Source organism: Leopardus geoffroyi, chromosome B3, assembly GCF_018350155.1.
Source record: "Leopardus geoffroyi isolate Oge1 chromosome B3, O.geoffroyi_Oge1_pat1.0, whole genome shotgun sequence".
In the NCBI taxonomy this organism is placed as follows: Eukaryota; Metazoa; Chordata; class Mammalia; order Carnivora; family Felidae; genus Leopardus; species Leopardus geoffroyi.
This window is the reverse complement of record NC_059337.1, coordinates 10,863,100-10,878,037: the sequence shown is the minus strand read 5'-3', so window position 1 is coordinate 10,878,037 and position 14,938 is coordinate 10,863,100. Positions and strand designations below refer to the sequence as shown.

The 14,938-nt window shown below is 51.2% G+C and overlaps 1 protein-coding gene across 5 annotated transcripts in view; it reads right to left on the bottom strand.

The window, feature by feature from the left end:
• Positions 1–14,938, bottom strand: part of SLCO3A1 (solute carrier organic anion transporter family member 3A1) — a 311,350-nt gene that overhangs the window by 244,248 nt on the left and 52,164 nt on the right. For all 5 annotated transcript variants that reach the window (XM_045448725.1, XM_045448726.1, XM_045448727.1 and 2 more), the window contains exon 2: positions 1,521–1,986. In XM_045448725.1, the coding sequence (XP_045304681.1) occupies positions 1,521–1,986 (466 nt within the window). The remainder of the gene's footprint in view (positions 1–1,520; positions 1,987–14,938) is intronic.

Below are 14,938 nucleotides of genomic sequence, written 5' to 3'. Positions count from 1 at the left end.
CTTGATTCTGTCATCAGAGACAAGAACTCCGCTTTTCATTCCCCCATTTCCTCTTCTGAGCTTTATCTACTTACTGTTAACTGCTACCAGAAAACATCTCTCCCAGGGTCTTAGGATGCCATCAGTCAAGTCCTAGACCAATTGGCTGGCTGGACCTCAGGAGGCTATTTGGCTACATGCCGTGACCCACGTTCTAGTCTCGACACACTCCTTTGGGATCACTGTCGCTCAAGCTTCAGAAGTAACACAATGTAAATGACATCCCCAGTACCCACCCTAACCATAGGGGGAGAGGGTCTGGCCATCGTGGGTTGGGAAGTCCCCTCTCCCACGTCGTGTTCCACAGAGAAGTCATGACCAGGCTCCAGCCCTAGATGGAGAGGCACACGCTTTCCATCCACCTTTCTTACCCTGAGCCCGTTCACAGAGAACCATGAACATTTGCAGCACAGGTTTTCAACAAAAGCATTTACTCCGCAGCTGGGACAGAAAGTCACGGAGGAAACCCGGCATCGAGCTGCGTAACCGCTCCAAACCCTCCTAGCTCATCAACAGTGGAAGCTGCCCAGGTAGAGAGCTTTCCATCAAATTCTGCTCCAGTTCTAGCTTAACCTAAACCTTTGTGTGATCATTAACTTAATACTTCAAAGCACAGTGCCTCAGGAGGGAAAAAGTTTCCACGGGTAGAAGGAATTCTGCCAAAGCTGAGCGCTCAGGGAGTGGGGACAAGTCTTAGTAATCCACACTTAGTAAACAAGGCATAGAGATGCTCGCCAGGCCCTCACAATACAAATGACCTTGCCACGGTGCCCAGGAGCAGCGAGGACCCCATTTGTTGCAAGAACAGCTCACACGTGGAGGTTCCTTAACCCCGTAACCTATGAGGGGCATCCAATGTGCCAGTACAAAGTAACAGAAGCTATTACGGTGTGAAATTTAAAACGCACACATACCTTCTTTTTTCCCTAAATCTCCAGTTCCTGGCACACCCCCCATGCAGAAAGTTACCACAAGTCACCAACTCTGAAGGATACCAAATGCTGGGGGGGAAGGGGGGGTTGTAATCGTCTCTTTGAACTTCAACAGGACAATGACCGGAAGGTCAGTTTGATTATTAAACACTGGGGCTTCCAAGGTGTAGAGCCCAAACAGACCTCGGTGGCTAATGCCAGATGGCTCAAAGTCCCCATACCCATGGCAGATTAATACGTGTTAACCCTTCCTGACCACGTCTTCCCACTTCGAGCTTCTTCATGCCAGAGCAGAGGACCTCCCAATCTGCCGCGCACGGTAATCACCTGGGGAGTCCCAGTGGCACGGCAGACCAACCACACCGGGTTTCCTGGGGGTGCAACTCGGGCATCCCCATCTTTCAACCCCACCCCCTGCAGATGTGCAGCCACATCGGAGAACCGTTAAGAAGCTCAGGGGCCCACCTTGCCTTCCTCTGTCAAGGCGCCCCTGCTACTAACAGAGCACGGACCACAGGGGAGCGACCCCGGCACCACCACAGCTCCTACCTATGTAGAGCGAGGAGTCCTTCCTCCGCACGTGGTCGTCGATGTAGGAGACGCCCAGGGGCTGCACGGGGGTAGCACCGATGCCCAGGAGCACCTGGGCCCCAATGAGGAGCAAGTACATCATGTTGGTGGCGGTCCGGCTGCGGCAGATGAGGTCCGGGTCGGGGCCCTGGTCGCCGCCCGAGCCGTTGGCGGCGCAGACGTCGCGGCCCTCGGCGCCCCAGCGGATCTCGCCCGCCTCGTACTTGTACTGGTGGCTCAGGAACTCGGGCAGCGCCGACAGCAACGCTCCCAGGGCCATGACGATGCCGCCGCAGCCGATGAGGCGGGGCCGGTGCCCGCGCGCCCCGAAGTAGCTCACGAAGAGGATGAGCGCCAGGTTCCCGATCTCGAAGCTGCTGGCGATCACGCCCACGTCGGCGCTCTGCAGGTTGAACCTCCGCTCCAGGGTGGTCAGGACGCTCACCTGCGGGGCGCAAAACGAAATCTCAAGGCCAATGCTGACGGACGCCACCCAAGCGGAAGCCCCCTCCGGCCTCGGAGTGCACCTGCCGGGCCAGCCCTGGCCGCTGAGCGGTTTCCACAGGATGCAAAAGTGACTTAAGCGACTTAACCCCGAAGAGTCCTAAAAATGTTTACTTAGTATGATAGCCCCAAGTCAACGGCTAAAAGAATTAACTTTCCCAACTTCCCCAATGGCAAAGGAAGTTCTTTCTTGGCACCTGTTCCATTCCTCAAAGGTTCTGCCTATATTTAGGAAGCACAACTTCCCCTTCCCGACCCCCACCACCATGTAGCAGGGCTCATGAGTCCCGGAAAAGTCCTGAAGTCCGTCATTACACGCTCCCAAATATACGCTATTTAGGAAGTCCATGCTGGGAGGGCACAGAGGCCATGGGCTTTTTACTAGGTTAGCAAAGCACACCGGAAGAAAATAAAATGAGCCCAAAACCTAGTTGGCAAAATGGATATGCTGGATTAGTTCATTGGGATAATCACTAGCTCGGTTTCCTTCCGGAAATTTCCAACATACATTTCCCTAAAGGCCACCAAGTAAGCACATCCCTGACCTTTCTATGCACTCACTGCAGCCCCTCCCAGGCCTCTTGGGATGGAAGATTTTTAAGGCTTTCCCCACCCTTGTATTCTTGTCTGCCCTTCATTTGTTTAACAAATATTTACTAACCTCTCCTGGTGGCTTGGAAATGTCCTAGGGGAAAAAAAGAGAGAGAGGGAAGAAAGGATGCCTGGCCTCAAGATGCCACCTAGCAGAAAAGCAAACATGCACAACTAAAACACGAAGTGACTAGATCTTACATTCAGGCTGCAACCATCACATGACTGGGGGGGTGGGGGTGAGGGCAAGAGCAGATGCATCATTGTAGGGCTTGTGAGGTGGAGAGAAAATGCAAATGGCCTCTACAGGGGGTATTATCAACAAGGGTCCCTGTCCTGGGAGGTCTCATAGCCCTAGCTGGGCAGGAAAGAACGCTCCAGGCAAAAGGAACAGTGTGAGCAGAAGTCATGTGGCATGATTTAATAACAGAATGGAAAATGATTGGAAAGGTGGATGGGCACCAGATTCTAAAGAGTCACAGATGCCACCCTAAAGAAATGAGACAATCCCATGCAGAGTGGTGGGGGAAAATGCAGAGTATGGACAGGGGAGCACCTGATTTGAATCCTAGCTCTTACACCCTTAATTAGCTCTAGGATTTCGGTCAAGGTGCTTAACCTGTCCAAGCCTGGATTATTGTGAAACCTAAAAAGTAACATCAACCTAGCAGGATGCACACAAAGATTGGAAATAACGAAAGGTCTGTTAGCACAGAGCCATCTTTCCCTACCTAGCAGGAGCACGTAGGCAGAGCCAGGACTCTGGGTTCAGAATGCGTGGGTCCATCCCAGCTGTGACCTTGGGCAGTTTACCAGATGCTTTCACTTTCCTGTCTATAAAATGGGGATAAGAGTGCTACCTCTTAGGGCTGATGCCAGAAATAAACACCCTACAGGTGTAAATGCTGGGAAGGGCGATCTATAAACCACTGTCATTTATCAGGGGACACCGGTGAACATCAAAGGTTTCTACAGTGGAAAAGATGCCAGGTGTGGCCACGGTGTGACAAATGGATGGTGGAAGAGTAAAGAAAGGAATGTCAGCAAACTTGTAATGAGAAAAGAGACAAGGAGAGGCCCGAGTCCATACAGTGGCAAGAGAAATGGGCAGAACTTGAGAAACTCATCTTCGGAGACGCTGGGCTGTGTGTTGCTAAGAAATGGGAAGGAGAGTCGTGTGGATTTAGCCTTCCTCCAAACATATAAATATGTGCACCGTTGTCCACGCATCCACAGCCTCTGACCAGGCGCATGCACAGCTATACCTAGAAGGATTAGCATGCCTTTATTTGCCTTATGAAAAACAACAGAAGAGCCAAGTGATGGATTCCTCCTTCCCTCCTTTTCAACCCCACGTGTTGAAACAGCCTCCTTTAGAGACTCTTAAAAACTGAGAACTGAAGGTTGAAGGTGGGTGGGTGATGGGTACTGAGGAGGGCACCTTTTGGGATGAGCAATGGGTGTTGTATGGAAACCAATTTGACAATAAATTTCATATTAAAAAAAAAGAAAAGAAAGAAACAGCCTCCTTTAACCCAGTGGTTCTCAATGCCGCTTTTAGACCGGAAGCGCTTAGGAAAGGATTTCAAATGCCTGGTCCCTCCCCAGGTTTCTGACTCAGCTGGTCTCGGGGACAGCCTGGGCCCCAGGATTTTGTTACAGTCCCCAGATGGCTTTGGTCCAGGGTGCACAGCACTAACGCAATGGCACCCGCTACTGTGGTCTTTCCTCCAGCACTGGCCCTGGGGGCGAGCCCTGCAGAGCCACGTTCTAACACGGGTACTGTGACAGAACAGCTGGGTACCTGCTCTGTTGCCCACATTAAAATTCGGATTCCCGTTTCCACCGCACTTTCTAGGCAAGTCAAAGCCAGCTCGCGACTCCGACAGCCCTAACTACGCGGCTAGATTATTTTCCCAACACCAAGTGTTCGCAACTGTCGAGAAAAGAAATTTATTAGCAAGTCTGGTCTCCTTAAACTGACTTTCAAATACTGCCAAAGAAGTTCTTTCCGGAAGCTCTGGGTAGGAAAAACAAAGGCTTCATTTATTTACTCCTTTGCTTTGTAACACAAACACGCATGAGAGAGTACGCGCTCTAGCCACGCTTATGATAGGTAATGCCGCATGGAGTGCAAAACACGACAGCCTACCTGCCTGGGGGGGGGGGGGGGCTTCACCCAGGCCTTCGTGCCGAGTCTTGAGAGATGCCCAGAAATAGAGGAGGAACACGTGTGGGCAGGGTCCTGTGGGCACACTGGAGTCATCTCAAGCAGCCTGGTGGGGTCTGGAGCCTGGTGACCTCCACCACGGGCGGAGAGGACAGCAGAAGCAGGAGGGTGGACAGGTGGGAAGGTTGGAGCGGAAGCCGTTTTTCATTCCTGCCATGAGGCTTAATGACATACATATTAGGCGGCGGATCTCAAACGTGACAACGGCTCTGTTCCGCCAGGCGCACCCCGTCATAAAGTATCACACAGGTGCGGACATTTCTGATGACAGATAAGGATGCTGAGGATAGAGACAGCTGTGGGCCAAACGAAAAATAAGCAGCTCTTCTACAAAGAGCGGACGTCTGTGCCTGCGGCTCTTGTCCTGCTTCCAACCTGCTCTTTGCAGAGCAGCCCATGGGGGTGACCGGTCTTTGCCTCCTTGACCTGTGGCCCCTCACTAGCCTCGGCCATGCAAACATTCGGAAAAGGTGCTTTGTGGGTTAGATCAGAGGCAAATGTTTTCACTCACTTAAAACACAATTTTGAGAAGATGGACTAATTAAGTATGCATGAGGCCATAAAACCCACTTGTGGCTTTTATGTGGCAGCGAACAACCCAGCAAGGAGAAAGATGCGTGCTAAAGGGAACAACTGTCTTTACTTAATGGGTAACAGGACTGATGGAAAGTGTCTTGAATCTCTGGGAGCACGTGTTCGAAATACAACTTCCCAAACCGCGAGAGGAGACCCAGGGAGGAGCTTGAGATTTTCTAAGACTTGGGGGGGAGGGGTCTCAGATGCCCAACGGGGGCAGAAAACCACCAAGATTCCAGGTGTCCTCACCATCAATCCCGAGCTGCGCTGCTCAAACCTCAGAGGCAGTAAAATCCCCCGGAAGGGTATCTCTCACTGCCAGATTCCAACCTCCGAGTTTCTGATGCAGCGGGTCTGGGGTGGGGCGGGGAATTTCTAGCTCTCAGCAGCTCCCAGGTGGTGTCGATGGTGCTCCGGGGGCCACGCTTTGAGAACCACTGCTCTATCCTCAACAAACCTACCCTACTCAAGATTGAAGAGTTTCTTTTGTTAAATTAAATACAAATCACAAGCACTCTCTCATTTTCAGTTCACAGGGACATACTCACGTGGGAACACTGGGGTTGCATTTTGGGGGAGCTCACCCCTTTAGGGTACCCAAGGCACACTCAGGCCAACCGCAGCTGTCGCAAGTCCCCTCAGGCGGGAGGTACCCAGAGACCACGGCCACCTACAGATGAGGCCTCCCTCACCTTCAAAAAGTGCCGAGGGTGTCAGGAACTCAGGGAATGAGAAGCTCTTGGGATCAGCAGCCAAGGGTCAGGACGGCCCCCAGGAACCTTCCCAGAGGTCTGTCGGCTTTCTTACTCTGGCTTAGGGCGTGGCCTGAAGTAGAATCACCTGGGGGGGCTTTGGAAAACCCAGTGCCTGCCCCACCCCCACCCCCAGGACTCTCCCCTAATTTGAGGGAGATGGGCCCCGGCGTGCGTGTTTTCAAAGCTCCCAGTGATTCTAAGACACAGGCGGGCAGGGGTCTGTGTGTGCGCAGACACGCCGTATGGACACGGCAGAGGCGTTGCACCTGCACGGATCTTCACACCATGCAACACGCTCCTCTGGGGGCAGCACGGGAGCAGGGAAGCCTGGAGGTCCTGTCTGCCTCGGACGGCACTTGGCAGATCCTGCCGAGCCTGTCTGCACATCAGGGCAGCGGGGATAACGATGCTTGCCCGAGCGAGCATTAGGAGGCCACGCCTCAGGGCTGCCAGCACACAGTAGGTGCACATAAAAACGCTGCCCTCGTCACTCGTGTGCATGCTCTGTGTGACTCCCATTCCAGAGTGCCCTCTCCGTGGCAAGGTGCAAGAAACAGAACTATGAGAGACCGTCCCTACCCCGTGGGATTTTATAATCTGGGGAGAGCAGAAAGCAGCCACCAAAGAACACCACAGCCCACCATACAGGGGACAGAGTGGCAGAAGGTTCGAGAGAGTGAGAGCAGGTGTTCGGTGGCATGAGAAGGAAAATATATCTAGGATTCTGGTATGCAATAAGGATGCACGGGGGGTGGTGACGGGTGGGGGGGGGGGTCACAACATTCCAAGAGCAAAGATCAGTGGGGCGTGGGCGGTACAGTCCAGTTCACCCTGGGGTAAGTCGTGGTGGGGGAGACCTTCTGGGCTCAGGGCACTGTGAGGAATAATCAGAAAGAAAACAACCTTGAAGGCCAGACGGAGGGTCTGCCCTTGATTTGGAGGTCAATGGGGAGCCAAGGGAGGTTCTTGAGCAGGAGCAACATTATCCAGGCAGTGAGGCATAGCATGGAAAGAGGAGAAATTGCCCTGGCAGTGATCTCAGCAGTACAGGTGGGTAATGAGGCTTCAGCAGGGTAGTGCTGGCAGAACGTCAGAGGGTGCCCATGGGAGAGGTGCAGGAGCAGGGACACAGGGCAGAGCGGGCAGCTGAGGAGGCCTGGAGAAAGGAAGGTACAGCAAAAGGACCTCGCAGGGGGGTGGTGGCGGGGGGGTCCTCCTCTGGCTGGAAGGAGCCCGTGAATGTGGAGAAGACCCATCTCGAAGCACTTCTGTCGGAGGGGCATGGGATGTGAGAGCGCAGCAGGCTGCCCCAAGGAACTTGGAGGAAGCCTCGCCCTTGAACTCTGGTGCCCAGCAGCAGGGTCCAGGTCAGGGACCAGGTGCAACAACAATGCAGATGTCAAGCTCACGCTGAACTGTAGTCACCTAAAGGACATGTGGTCCCCTTGCGGGGATTCCTGAACAGGCATCAGCACTTTTTTTTTTTTTTTTTTTTTTTAATGTTTGTTTCTTTGTGAGGGGCGGGAGGCAGACGGAAAATTTGAAGGGAGAGCTGGATTCAGGGCTCAAACTCATGAACCATGAGATCATGACCTGGGCCGAAGTCGGATGCTTCACCGACTGAGCCACCCAGGCGCCCAGCACACTTTTTCTGCAAAGGGCCACACAGTAAATATCTTAAGCTTCCGGGCTACACAGTTCCCATAGCAACTACTCACCCTGCCGTCTTGGCACAAAAGCAGCATCCATGGGCAATATGGAAACGATGGATGTGGCTGTGTTCCAATAAAACTTTATTAACAAAAACAAGCAGCGGGCTGGATTTGGCCACAGGCCACAGATGCCCCCAACTCCTTGTTCTACCGTTCTCTGTCAATCCAGCTTGGGAAATCATGTTATTCCTATGTCTGCCAATAAAAGCGCTGGCCCTTTACAACAACTTTGTGAAGCATTCCTGCTGCTGGCACAGAAAAGTCAATCTAGGCAAGTCTTTAACGCAAGCTTTTTAATTCCGTGAAAGTAATTTGCAAGGCAGCTTCAATTTCTTGTCTGATGCGCCAAGGGCACGCCTTCCTGCAGTAAGGGAGGGGGTGGTGCGGAAGGGGCTTAACCACTTAGGCCCAGACAACACTGTCCTGCGCTGAAGCCGGAGCAGGAATCCCATCAGGTGAATGAGGCACCCTGGGTGGTTTTGTTTTTCATCTGAACAGCAGCTGCTTGGAGCTCGTAATTTAGGGCACAAGGGAAATGCTACACGCAAGGCATTCACTTGTGAATTCCAGGACAGGAGGTTTGCAGAACCAGGGGACAGAAGACAAGGCCTCTGGTAATTGACCTGGGCGGGGGCGGGGTGGGGGGGAGGGGGGGGCGAGAAACAGGCTGCTCGCCTGCTCCACAGGTCAGCCAGGCAAGAGAGACATTAAGTCAATATTGTTTTCTTTCTGGTGGATGATTTAGCCTGTATTATGACCACATAATAAGTGGCTGTCATCCTCCAACCATTTCTCGCAAAAAGCAGAGTAAGAATTATGCAGAGAATCTCTGATTTAGACATAACTCTGGCCTTCGGTCGACACCAAAGCCATCAGTATGTGTCAGGGGGCAGGAGGAAAACACAACAGATTCAGGGAGCCAAATGGCCGTAGGCAAAGCATTTAATACACCTGCAACTCCTTTTCCCCCTGTCTGTGATGTGGAGAAGGCAATCCTGCCCTCACAGCTTGCCACAAGGTGCAAATGTGGGGGAGTGTTTTGTCAGGTGCCTGGTGTTGCGAATATGCAACATGGCCCTCCCCTTCCTCAGCAACATCCTGAGAGCCCAGAGACTCTCTCTTTATGTAGAGCAACGATGTTTCCTCTGGTCACCCCAAGTGAGGGTCGTCACCTGGCTTTCCTTAGGCCTCACTGGTCTCTGCTCTAAGCCTCTTGTCTCTGCCATTCCCTGCACCCTTCTCTATTCATGATCTGCATCTTTCCCAGACTGTTTTTCCTTCTACATCCCATTAGTTTCTCTCCTCTCTCTCTCTCCTGCTCTCTTCCCTAAATAGCCCTAAAGTACAATGGAAACACACTTTTTATTGCTCCTTATATTTAGCAAAATCTTATGTTCAATTAATTCTATGAGAATGGATAACATTTTATGATTCCCCTAAAACAGCATCTCTAAATCTAATGGCTTCCTGCTTCTAAATCTCATCGTCGATTCTTCTCTATGGCTCTGTGGTCCATCATGGAAAAAACAAAGATTCTCCATCCCTGGGCAACAGAATGTTCTTCCACTCTGTTACTGAGCTTTAAAGTCACTACCAGAAATGTTCGCATCAGGCTATTATTAATAATTTGTGTTTAGCACCTTTTATACGAATAACTTCAGTCGTGCTTTCAATTCACAATGGATGTGATGCCAGGTTTCCTCTGTGAGAGAAACTTCAAGAATAAGAGTTAAATGATTTCCTCAGCCTTCAACAAAATTGTTTAGAGGACCAGACACAGTATTTTTTTTAATGTGTACTTATTTTTGAGAGTGAGAGAGAGAGAGAGAGAGTGGAGAGGGGCAGAGAGAGAGGAAGACACAGAATCCTAATCAGACTCCAGGCTCCAAGCTGTCAGCACAGAGCTCAACACAGGGCTCGAACCCACGAAATGCAAGATCATGACCTCAGCCAAAGTCGGACACTTAACCCACTGAGCCACCCAGGCACCCCAGGATCAGACACAGTGCCTTAAGAAAGAAATTTCTAACACACTAACAACTCACGCATACCAACACTCTCCCCTCAGGCAGAATTGTGTTCACTGAATTAAACTTCTCTACACGCCCGAGGGTGCAGGCTTACCGTCAGCTGAGTGAAAAACCCAGCCCTGAATACCTGTGCCGCACCAGGGCCTCAACCAGCCGGCAGAATCACGGAGACGGAAGCTATGAAAACAGACAATGATCACAAAGGATGAACAAGTTCGAAGACAGTCCGAAGACACAGCGTAGTATACTATGTACAAATTGTTTCTACCGGAACAGGGTACAAAATCATTACGTATAAATTCCTCAAGAGCAAGCCACCAGACAGGTATTTATTAAGTTCTAATACCTACGTCCCGATTACCAAGATAATCTGCTTCCGCTTAATTATAGCCTCTCCAAGAAATGAACCCCACAAATAAGCTGATAAGAAAATAATACGTTCACCAAAGCCTGCACATCCAGGTGTAAGATAAACACAGATCAGAACAAAACAACGCCTGTTTCATGTGCATCGCTAAAAAGCTTCTAGCGTAAGAAAGTCGCAACTTTGGTGTCAGAGCCGTTGAAGGAAACAGTCACACACAGTAAGAGTTCATCTTCCTCAGTCCGCTCACAGCAATCTCGGCAACTTGCTCTGATTCGCCGTCCATCCTTCTGGTGCATCTGAGGCATGAAACACCCTCGGCTTTGCCTAAGACATGCAACGATTGGTCACGGGAACAATGGACGTCACTCCTACTAAAGTGGATGTTGAGGATGATCTAGCCCGTTGCTCACACTTTACTGGGAGGGACCAGAAGCCCGGAGGAATGAAGTGACTTGCCCAGCATCGTACACCTGTACCTCACAGAGATGTTTCCTGATGCCCAGCCCAGCTCTGAGCACCGCCCCACCCCCATATTAAAATAAAAGCAAACCTAACGCTACTGGGGTCCCACTCTACCATGAGTAAAACAGTCTACTACTTGTCGAATGCATGTTACCTTGTCCAAGGTGCTAAGTATGCGGTACCAATAAACACCAAACGAAATACCAAAGGTACCAAAGCTGTAACTGAACAAAGTCGTGGAGAGGTTATCACTGGGGCAGGTGGGACAACACTGCCTCTTTCTGCCAAAGCCAGAGGCGGGATCCTGCTCAGAGGAAGCATAAGGGAGGGAATGCAGCCGTAAGATGCCCAGCTGACCTCCACCCAGGGAAGGAGCCTCCCTCCCTCCCACTCAGCATGGGTCCTTCTGCCCACCCACCCACCTTTCTTGTCTCCTGGATATCTTTCTTCACCTCTCTGCCCTCTTTCCACCCTCTCCAGCTGCTCCTTCTCTACCCTATCCACAAATATGCCCAATTCTCATCCACAGGAAGCAACAACTTAAGATCCCCTTCCTTTATCGATTCATCTATCAGTGGACGCTTAGGTGGCTTCCATATCATAGCTTTTGTAAATAACACTGTGATAAACACAGGCGTGCATAGAACTTTTCGAGTTAGTGTTTTCCTTTTTGGGAGGGAAATGCCCAGTAGCGGTATTACTGGATCATCTGCTAATTCTATTTTTAATTTGTTCAGGAACCTCCATCCTGTTTTCCGCAGCGGCTACATCAATTTACATTCTTGTCACTGCCATTCTTCTCGCCTTCCATCAAGAGGCATAAGAGGGGGCCTGGGTGGCTCGGTCAGCGAAGTGTCTGACTTCAGCTCAAGTCATGACCTCGTGGTTCGTGGGTTTGAGCCCCACGTCAGGCTCTGCTGATAGCTCAGAGCCTGGAGCCTGCTTCGGATTCTGTGTCTCCCTCTCTCTCTCTGCCCCTCCCCCACTTGCATTCTGTATCTCTCTCTCTCAAAAATAAACAAACATTAAAAAAAAAAAAAGAGGCACAAAGAAAGTCCACATTTGCAGGGTAGACTTCCCTGTTTTCTATGTTCAAGTCAACCCCATGAGTTTGGGCTTCCCTACTGTGCTATGGCCATGGGACGATGCCCTTGATAAAGGTCCCCACTGAGTTCCTATTTCCTAAATGTGATTGCTACTTTCCCCACCCTTCTCACGCAGAGCTTCTCTGATTTCTGACACAGGACACGAACAACTTGCTGTCCTCCACTTTCCCCATCCCCCGCCACCTGCCCCCCACCTCTTCCTCTTCTCTTGTTCTCTATGGGCAGAATTCTCCAAGGTCACAACCAACTGTTTATGAGTCACTATACAACCCCGCCGGGGGGATCCGTACATTCCCTAGTCTGTCTCCAGCATACCGATGGCACCCCAGCTCTCCCCGCAGCCATACTGCACCTCCACGCTCCAGACCCCTCTGGAGGATAACCGCAGCACCCAGCCTCCACGGGTCCCAACACAGAATTCTGCTCTCCACCCCTTCCAACACCCCTGGCTCAGCAAGCCCAGCTCTTCTGATCTCTCCCTCTACGAACATGAGCTATTTCCCTGACATCTGCTAGGTCCCAGGTCCCAGAAACCTGACAGTCAGCCCTGGCTCCCTACCCCACCTGTCCCCAGTCAATTCGCTACTTAAAACCCCCGGTTGACGCCCACTGCCCACCAGAAAAGCCCAAGCTCCTTGCCTCGGGGTAGCAGACCCCAACATCTGGCCGCATTCTGCCGCCCTGCCTCCCCAATCAGCAATCCCTAGCAGCACCTTCCTACACTGGCCTGGATCGGTCTCAGCACCCAGCTTTCAATTTTCACAGGGGCCAAAATACCACCCAGCTCATGCCACTCTCTTCAGAGATCCCTACTCGGCCACCAATCCACCTCCTCTGCGAATCCCCCCTGCCTCCGCCTTCTCCCTTGCAACCACGACACCTGATTCAGACTCCTCTGCAGTCATCATTCTGGTACACTTGGCATCCCTCAGGAAGGCTGAACGTTCCCTGGGGACAAGGACCGTCTTCTGTCTGCAGCCCACAGAGCAGCACATACAGCAGTGTGAGACGTATGCTTTCCTGCACGAAGGCATCCCGCCGAGGAGGTGAGTGAGCACTGAATCCAGCCGGTACTCGGGTCCCCCCAGGTGTGTGCACCAGGGGACGGAGCATTGATTCCCCGTTGGCACGATGGCTCCATTCGGGTGAGTGCAGCCTGAGCTGATGAGCACACATGGAACGTTCCCGGCCCTTCCAGAGCTCCCCGGTGGCCCTTTGCTTTGCGCAAGTACCTAAATAAGCATCTCAGCCAAGCTGCTCTGTCCATTCCTGGAGGTGCCTGATGCAAGGGAACTCTGGAAATGGTGGCAATTGTGCTAATTAAGTTCTTGGAAACAAATACAAGTGGGCAGACCCGGGCTCGAACTCAATATGGTGTGTGAGCAGCACCAGGCATTTCAGGCAGTTCCTGGGGCTGGGAGGAAAAACACAGGCGCCCAAGACAAAGACTGACTAACATTTGGCCTCAACGAGACACAAAGCCATCTGTTCCTTGGGGCCCCTGCAGTCTTTCGTCCTCACGCCACAATTACTCCGAGAGCTGCCCTCGTTTCCTCTGAACGTCAAGCATCACTCAGTAAAGATGATCCGAGGGTCAGATGAATAGACTATTCGCAAAGTACCAGGCCATGGATATGGGGGCTAAGACAGGCAGCAAATAAGATTAGTAAAGATCAGTAAAGATGAGGGGTGCCTGGGTGGCTCAGTCGGTTAAGCATCTTGACTCTTGGTTTCGGCTCAGGTCATGCTCTCACGGTTTGTGAGTTCAAGTTCCACACCAGGATCCACCCTGACAGTGCAGAGACTGCTTAGGATTCTCCCTCTCCCTCTCTCTCTCTCTCTGTGCCTCTCCAGCTTGTCACACACATGCATGCTTTTTCTCTCTCTCAGAATAACTAAGCTTAAAAAAAAATTTAAAAAAAGAAAAGAAGAGATTAGTAAAGATGATCCGCAGGTCAGATGAGCTGACCGTGTGGAAAGTACCAGGCCAAACAGTATGGGAGCTAAGATAGTAAATCAGATAGAGTCCCTCCCTCAGTAAACTAATAATCAGAACTACCATTTTATAACATCTACAGTGTGTCAAACACAGCCTCTATCACTCTGTGTATGTGAAATCCATTTTGTTCTTACGACAACCCCATTAGGTAGGTACTATTTTTTTTTAAGATTTTTTTAAGTCATCTCTACACCCAACATGGGGCTCAAACTCACAATCCTGAGATCAAGAGTCACGTGCTCTCCTATTTTAGTATATGTGCTGCCGAAGCGAGCACAAGTCACGTGCTCTCCTGATTGAGCCAACCAGGCACCCCAGGTAGGTACTGTTATTATCCCCATTTTACAGATGCAATCACAGAGGCCCAGAAGTTAAGTAACTTGACGAAGGCTCACAGGTTAAGTAAATGGCAGGGCCAGGAGTCAAGCCCAGACAGTCTGGTGTCGAGTCCATCCTATTTAACTGCCACATGATGTTTGCTCTCTAGAAGATGGAAAAAGACAACGGAGCTGGAATGGCAGCGTGAGAAACGCGACAAAGTCTCTCAAGAACAATAAGGGGCGCCTGGGTGGCTCAGCTGGTGAAGCATCTGACATCGATCGGCTCAGGTCATGATCTCGCAGTTCGGGAGTTCAAGCCCCTGACAGCTCAGAGCCCGGAGCCTGCCTCAGGTTCTGTGTCTCCCTCTCCCTCTGCCCTCCCTCTCCCTCCCTCTCTCTCTCAGAAATAAATAAACATTAATTTTTTTTAAAAAGAACAATGATAAACCTGGACAAAATTGTAAAACAAAACAAAGAACACTATTTCAAGACTCTGGAAATCAACAGGAACATACAACACACTGAGGAACATTTGTTCATGAAAACTTCTGAACCTCTGGTGACAATGGGGAATCTGGGCTCTTTCCCTCCCGTGCCCCTCCCATGTTAGCTTGGCACAGCAGTTCTATCACGTGGGTTGGCCATGCAAACCCGCAGCCTCGCGGTTGGAAGGAGGCCACTTGATCTGAAGTGGAACGTGAAAACCCCCACTCAGGGGCGTTGTCAGTAAAGATAGCAATCCCGG